This window comes from Lathyrus oleraceus, chromosome 4, assembly GCF_024323335.1.
Source record: "Lathyrus oleraceus cultivar Zhongwan6 chromosome 4, CAAS_Psat_ZW6_1.0, whole genome shotgun sequence".
Classification (NCBI taxonomy): Eukaryota; Viridiplantae; Streptophyta; class Magnoliopsida; order Fabales; family Fabaceae; genus Lathyrus; species Lathyrus oleraceus.
In genome coordinates this window covers 491,377,594-491,385,503 of record NC_066582.1, presented here as the reverse complement: position 1 = coordinate 491,385,503, position 7,910 = coordinate 491,377,594, and the positions used below count along the sequence as shown (strand labels likewise).

Genomic DNA, 7,910 nt, shown 5'->3' with positions numbered 1-7,910 from the left:
ACGGTTAAATGATGATCGTCCCTCCGAATGCTAAGGTATCCTTACAACTGTTGCCCTCAATGACCAATCGATGACCCTACGATGACCCTTAAATCCAAAAGGACAAAACTACTTACTTCTCAATAGTAAGGACAGTTTTACCCTCATAAGGATAGGAAATGCCCGTAAAGACCTTGGACAGGTATAACTCTTAATTGCTTATTCACAACCTAAAATATTTTTCACACCCCACACCTTTCAAAACATCTTTTAGAAAATTACCACTTGGTATACATTCATACTAGAATCACTACCGAGTTATATTTTTCTAAACAACTTTCAAAACTAAGTGAGATAACCACTTTGTATACATTCATACAAGAATCATTACAAAGTTAAATTCTCTTTTCAAAACATTTTCTAAACAATTCACAACCACTTTTTTCAGACAAACATAAGTGATCAAGCAATTAAGAGCCCATGGATAACCATGGATACAAAGGGTGCTAACACCTTCCCTTTGTATAATGTACCTCCCGAACCCAAAATCTGATCAAGGTCTTTCCTGTTCTTTTCCACCTTTCCTTATTGGATAAAAGAAAAGTCGGTGGCGACTCTTGCTATCCACGACATTGCGATTAAAAGCAAAACACACTAAGTCAGTTCACCGTATGACAGATGTGTATTTTTAATTCTATGCTAACATATGTTGTGTTAAATCTTAGTCATCTAATGTGGTACTTCTTGACGGATTCCTAGATGAGAGCGACCTTTTTTGCTTTAAGAAGCTTGGCTTGGAATTCTCACATAATACCTTGAGTCACAAGTCTTTTTTAACTATAAACAATAATATTGTTGTCTCTAGTGAACTATATGATAATGTAGATATTAATGTTATAGCATAAAATAAAATGTCATTATGGCATGTTAGGTTAGGACATGCAAATCCTAGAGCCAAACATAGTGTTCTTCAACTATGTAAAATTCCTTTGAATAATAAAGATTCTCATGTGGTTTTAAATTCATGTTGCCTTGGAAAATCTCATAGGTTATATGCTTCATTATCAAACACAACTTATAATGCCTTGTTTGAGCTTTGCACACTTACTTGTTAGAGCCTTCACCACAACCTTGTATTGGTGGCTACTCCTACTATATTGCATTTGTGGATGCTTTTTTTAGGTACACTTGGATATATATGCTCAAACATGGGAGTGATGCCTTCCCAACTTTCAAAATGTTTCAAATTTATGTTTATACACAATTCAATGTCAAGATCAAATTTGTGCAATCTGACTTTGGAGGTGAATTTAGGCTTTCCACCAAGTTCCTGAATGAGCAAGGAATCTTACACATGCTTGCATGTCCTCATACTTCACATTAGAATGGAACTGTGGAGAGAAAGCATGGGCACATTGTGGAAATGGGATTGACATTTCTTGCCCATGCCTCAATGCCAATGACTTATTGGGATCATAGCTTTACTACTGCAATGTACTTAATCAATAAAGTTCCTACAAGTGGTTTATCTAATTATGTATCTCTTGCACAATAAGCAACTAGATTACACTACCATCAAAACCTTTGATTGTGCATGTTTTCCTTTACTCACGCCCTACAATAAACACAAAATTCAATTTAGGAGTACTCAATTCACCTACCTAGGTGTATCTCCTACACACAAGGGTCATAAATGCCTTGATGAACAAGGAAGACTTTTCATCTCAAAGGATGTAGATTTCAATGAAATTTCTTCTCCTTTAAATGTAAAACATCATAATTCAAAACCACTTGTAGTCATGGTAGCTCTCTTGTTTTGGTATCAGCTTCGACTACGCCTAACACAAATACCTTGCCTTCAGTAGGAGTGACTCCTACAAATGTCCTAGGACATACGTCAGCCAACATTTCACCTACTCATAGGTCACCATAACTAATCTCTGCTAGTCCCATGAATCTACTTTCACATATCTCAGACACTCCTATAATTCAACCTATGTCACCAAACATTCCTTCATTTTCAAGTCTTCAAAATCATGTATCAAAATCTTGCAACATCTCTAAGGATGAGGTAGCCACGCATATTGAGATTGAGTCTCAACGCCATCATATGTCTTCATCATCACTCTCACCTTTCATTCATACAGATGCACCTTGGGGACCACTTATAGTGAATGATCGTCCAATGATTATTATAGCTAAATTAGACATTTCTAAACTTAAAGCATTCCTAGCTGACATTGAACCTACAACTGCTAAACATGTACTAGCTCATCCTGAGTGGTTCAGTCTCATGAAAATTGAATATGATTCACTCATCAAAAATGAAACTTGGTCTCTTACCATATTACCACCCCACGGGAAAACTATAGGATACAAGTGGGTATTCAAGGTTAAAGAGAACCCTGATGGCAACATTAACAAGTACAAAGCAAGGCTAGTGGCTAAAGAAAAATTTGTATAGGTTGAAACAAGCTTCAAGGGCCTAGTATGAAAAGTTACATCAAGCTTTGTTTCTTTTCGGGTTCATTTTTTGTAAATGTGATCCTTCATTTTTCATCTATAGCCATAAAGGTGTAACTCTGTATGCAGTTGTATATGTGGATGATATCCTCATAATTGGTTCATGTCATACTCTCATTCATGACCTCATCAACAAACTTCATGAAAAGTTTGCACTAAAGAAACTTGGGATTCCACAATATTTTCTAGGTATACAAGTGCACTACCAGCAAAATGGATCATTGCTTCTGACCAAAATAAAGTATATAAAAGATCTCCTTGCCAAAGTGAACATGATAGAAGCAAAATGAGTCAGCATTCATATCTTCAACTCAAGCAAACTCAGTAAACATTGCACTTATGTGTTACTAGATCATTTCCTCTACAGGCGAACAATTTGAGCATTCCAATATGTCACTCTTACAAGACCTGACATTGCTTTTTGTGTCAACAGGCCATGCCAATACATATCTAATCCCTTGGAATCACATTGAAGTTTGGTTAAAAGAACTCTGAGGTATCTCAATGGCACTACAACACATGAATTTTTTATTTCACCAGCCAATCCTATAGTTAAACCTTCACTAAAAGCCTATAGTGGCTTTGATTAGGCAAGTGATCCTGATGATAGGCGTTCCACCTCAATTATGTATCTACTTTGGACAAAAATTGATTGCTTGGAGCTCAAAGAAGCAATCTCTTGTGGCCAGATTAAGCATTGAAGTTGAATATCGTGCATTAGCTCATACAATTTCAAAACTTCTTTAGATTGAATAATTGATAAATGAGTTACATGTTAGTTTCCAAATTCCTACTCTTCTATGTGACAATCCCGATGCAGTCATGATGTTCCATAATCCCATCTTGCATTCTGGTACAAAGCACATCAAACTTGATATTCATTTCGTGAGAGAAAGAGTAGTTACACAAACTTTGTGTATCCAACATGTTCCAACACAATTCCAGATTGCAGATGCACTTACAAAACCACTTTCTATGTTGCTTCTCAAAACCTTTAAGGACAAACTCAAGGTTCATCCATTGAAGCTCCTTGAGTTTGAGTAGGAGTAGTAGTGTCTTGATATGGAAGTAAGTAGAAGAGTTGAGTAATTAAGTTTGTTATTGAATTAGTTAGCTTTTGTAACTAACTTGATCCATATTTAAAACTTGTATATAAGGAAAGAATGAGTCTACAATGCATGCATATCATGCTTCATTCTCTTTTTCTCTCCCTTTTTATGCGTTCTTTCTAAAATTTCATCAATGAGGATAATAGTTAATTCACAAATTGTGGGAGGTGAGATCAAGATTAATCAACAATACACCGCTTTAGTTAATAAATAGGCAATAGAATTCGCTTGTATTTTACAAACTTTAAATGAGATAATTTATTTAGAAAGTGAATTTCTCTTTCATTCATAAGGCAAAAAAAAGGTGTTGCACCGCAATGACTACCCTATTCGCACAACAATTTATATTCCCGTACCATATTCTTATCTTAGTAAATATTTTATAAGTTGTTAGTTCAATAATACAAATAATCGATTATGTTTTAATTGAATTCCTGATAGCCGAGTGAAGGATATTCGATTTGGAAACAATAGAATACAACAAAAAAAGAGGCAAATTCTTATTATGTCCATTAAAGTTCAAGAAGATTATGAGAGTATTAAAACCAATCAAAAATATATAACTTAACATCATGGCCTTTAAATTTGATTTTAATATATTGTATAAATTAAATCATATTTGTCAAATGGTAATAAATTTCAATATCTTCCTTCCTTTTGACAAACCATTCACTAAACAAATATTTTTACACATGAATTAGTTAAAAGATGGTCGTTTACAATCAATTGTTAAAAGAGGAATGTATGTCTCTAATCGTTACACATGATAAATATTTATTTGTCTTTCATGTACAAAATAAGAAATCTTGTTTAATGTCTATCAAGCAAAATAAGTTTTATATATATCATGTTGTGTAATTTATTTTGCTTAGTTACATATTAACTTAACTTTATCCAAAACAAAACAACAGTTTAATCAAATTTGTTCATGCAAATAAAACTAATCTTGACCTCAAATAGTAATGCTGAAGAAACATAAAACCACAGCTTGATACAAATACATAAATGCAACAACAAAAAAATCACTTTTAAGCACCAGCTGCCAATCTTGCATTAGCATTTATTTTGCTTAGGAAGATATTATTTTAACACACCAAATAGAACGCATTACCAATTTCTTAAACTTTTCTCACCCTCAACCAAGGGAGACATTAGCTTTTTGCACCTTCAAGAAGGCCTTAGACCCATTAAGAGTTGCATCAACTCTCCCATTTGAGAGTGGTAACTTCTTCTTCCAACAGCTATCACCTAACCTGAAAATAGCCACAGAACAAAAGCAATCTTCCAGACAAGATTTCCTACATTGTTCTTCAGTAAAAGGCCTTTGAAGCACATAATCTGATAGAGGCCAATCAGTATCAATCAAAATATCAAAGTCATAGAGATTGTTTCGTTTTTTACTTACTTCATCTTCTACACATCCTTGTATGAAATCTGGCTTACAGCTACCATATGGATCATTAGGATCAACCAGTGAGTAACTTTTTGGACACTGACATGTTGGTCTCTTATCATCTCCCAAAGTGCAGAAGCTATTGTATCCACAAACACCACTACCAGAACTGACAGTATAAAGACATATATTATCAGGTTTGGACCATACTATGGTCCAACCTTCACTCTTAGTTGAACTCTTTGGATGCTTGTAAAGTGTGAGCACTCCATCAAAATTAAGAGTTGCTCTAAGATAAAAATCTGCGGTAGAGACTTTACTCTCTTCTCCTGACACACTGTATTTCTCATTGTTCTCTCCCAAGACATACAAGTGCCCTGATGTGTCAAAAACCAGTTGAGTTCCAGCACTTGATTTACTGGATCCGACAGTTTGACTTTCATAGTAGTTTTCATTAACATAACCAGATGGTAAATTAACAGAATGCATAACAAGATTACCGTCACTTTGTAAAAGGAGCTCGAACCTTCCTTTACTGAAATCTGTCTCTTTAAGCCTTGAAGAAAGCTTTCTTCCTTTTTCAACAACCTGAGAAGGCAACAAGGTGTCACTGGGAAACTCGAAAGTTTCCCAAAGACCGTTGAAATGTCCATCCTCGAGCACAAAGTTGCCGGTGTCATTGAACACGCCGCGAGAAACTGCACCGTTGAGTCCCTCGGTACTCCATAACCTGACACCATTTGGAGAAGTTAGCACCAACCCATCTTTGGCAGTGAGTTGCACTTTTGACCCTTTTGGTGCAGGACTGTCTCCATTAGCATACCACACAATAGTTTTCTCAGAAATTTTTGCATACCAAATGGAAAGCAAAAAAAGATTAGTGTCTTTAAGTGGAAGAAAACCAAAGGCAAAGTCACCAGAAGGTGAAAACAACCCGAGAGAGGTGTTGGTTCCTGCAGTAAAAGAATCACCAATGGCTATGGTACTTTTGGTTTGTGCTGCAACACTGATGGATTGCAAAATCAGTGAGTAGAGGAGAAAGGGAAGCAGAGAGAAAGCCATATTTAGATTATAGAATCAATTCGGAGACATGTTAAAGCACTTATTCAATAGATATTTTGTATCCATTAAAATCAAAGCACTTATAGTCAACAGAGATTTTGTGTCCATTCATATTGAAGCACTTATAGTCAAAGTGCTTGAATTTTGTATCCAATTAATACTCTTTGTGCAGATTTAGTCAACTCATTACTAAATTAACACACAAGTTGGTTTAACTTTGGAGAAAACAAAAATTTGGTAACACCTCCCTTTTTCATAGAGAATAAAGAAAATTTACGTGATAAACTTCATTTGGGTAACAGCTTGCATAATCTCCACAAGAAAATAACAGATTCGTTATTCCAAATTCACCATTTCCAAGCTATTGGTCTTCACATGCTTTAAATTACTAATAATACCCTTTGGGGTAAGTGAAGCACAACTTGAACATTCAAAGTGACTGAAGCCTAAGCACTAAAATTAGCATTTGAATTTAATTGTACACTATCAAATTTTCATTTTGAAATTGACAATGTAATATCTTCGTTAAGAATCTCAATTGAATATATGTTTATAAATAGATTTTTTTATAAGGTTGAGATTAGTGAAACCACAATTCTAATAATCTTTAAAGAATTTGATTCTATTAATGAAATTAGACCTAGTATTTTCTATTACTTTTTGCACAAGGGAGAACTTGTCTAAATCAAAGTGATTAACTAAAAGAGAAGAGAAGTATACTTACAACTTTCAATTATATTAATAAACAATAGAGGAAGAAAAAAAATATAATAAGACTTTAATCATTTCAATGAGTTTTTTTTTTAAATAATCAACTATTTCAAAAATAATTTCAAAATAATAAAAATTTTAATTTTTTTTCTCCAAAATAACCACATTTAAAAGAGGATGTGTCAGATGAACCAATACCTCTGACGCCTGCATGGTGCCTTAAGTGGAGGCGTCAATGTCTCTGGCGCCTGCATGTTGACAAATTGAGCGTCTAGCCTTTTGGCGTATGCATTTTATGCCTTCTCTGTATAAATATCATGCCTTGGATGCAATATTTTCACACAAAATCATCCCCTACTACCATATTTTCTCTAATTCAACTCCACTCTCCTTCAAGTTTTTGTATTTTAATCATGTCTGCATACACTCAGAAGCGAAATACCGATGTAATATTTTCTGCCATTGCGGCTCCAATACAGATTCGTCTCTGGAACACAGATACGTTTGAACATCTTAATCGGACGTTGTATAGTTGGTTAGATGGAGAAATTGGAGATGGCGAAAGGATTAGAAGAATACAATGGCTTGTGTCCACGTTCAACCAAAATGGATAAGTGCGTGAATGAGTGGATATTAAGACCAACCAAGACGCTCGTAGGATGATGCATTACATGTTAAAAATTGTTTTGATGGTTGTAATCGCATAATTCTTGTATTCTAGTTGTTTTAATTGTTTGTGTTATTGTTTATGTAATGGTATTTTTGTCACATACGCCTAATATGAAATAAATTTAGTTTTTCATATATTGCAAATAGAGGTACATGCGAATTTATCTGGTTGTGTTCGTTCCAACACTAGGACAGTTATCACGATTGTGACCTGACTGACGGCATGAACTACATAATCTAATCATTTAACTTCGTTGTGTCAGATGATGTTCCCTTGATATTATGGCCAGTAATCCTCTTTTGCCACTATGGGAGAACTAATTTTATAAATATTTGATAGACCGGTGACTTTGTAAACTTCAAATAGCAAGTAGGATGGATCCCTTCGAACCTTTGAGCATGCCGCAATGACTTGGGAGTAAGGCGTATGAAAGGTTTGGAACTTTCCGCAATCGCACCGACCT

The 7,910-nt window shown here is 34.7% G+C and overlaps 1 protein-coding gene across 1 annotated transcript; it reads right to left on the bottom strand.

Annotated features, from left to right (window-relative positions):
* Nucleotides 1-4,522: 4,522 nt before the first annotated feature.
* On the bottom strand, nt 4,523-6,282 carry LOC127076577 (G-type lectin S-receptor-like serine/threonine-protein kinase RLK1). Its single transcript, XM_051018262.1, has one exon. It carries the CDS (start codon nt 6,064-6,066, stop codon nt 4,747-4,749), a length of 1,320 nt encoding a protein of 439 aa, XP_050874219.1. The 5' UTR covers nt 6,067-6,282; the 3' UTR covers nt 4,523-4,746.
* Between the last annotated feature and the right edge of the window lie 1,628 nt (nt 6,283-7,910).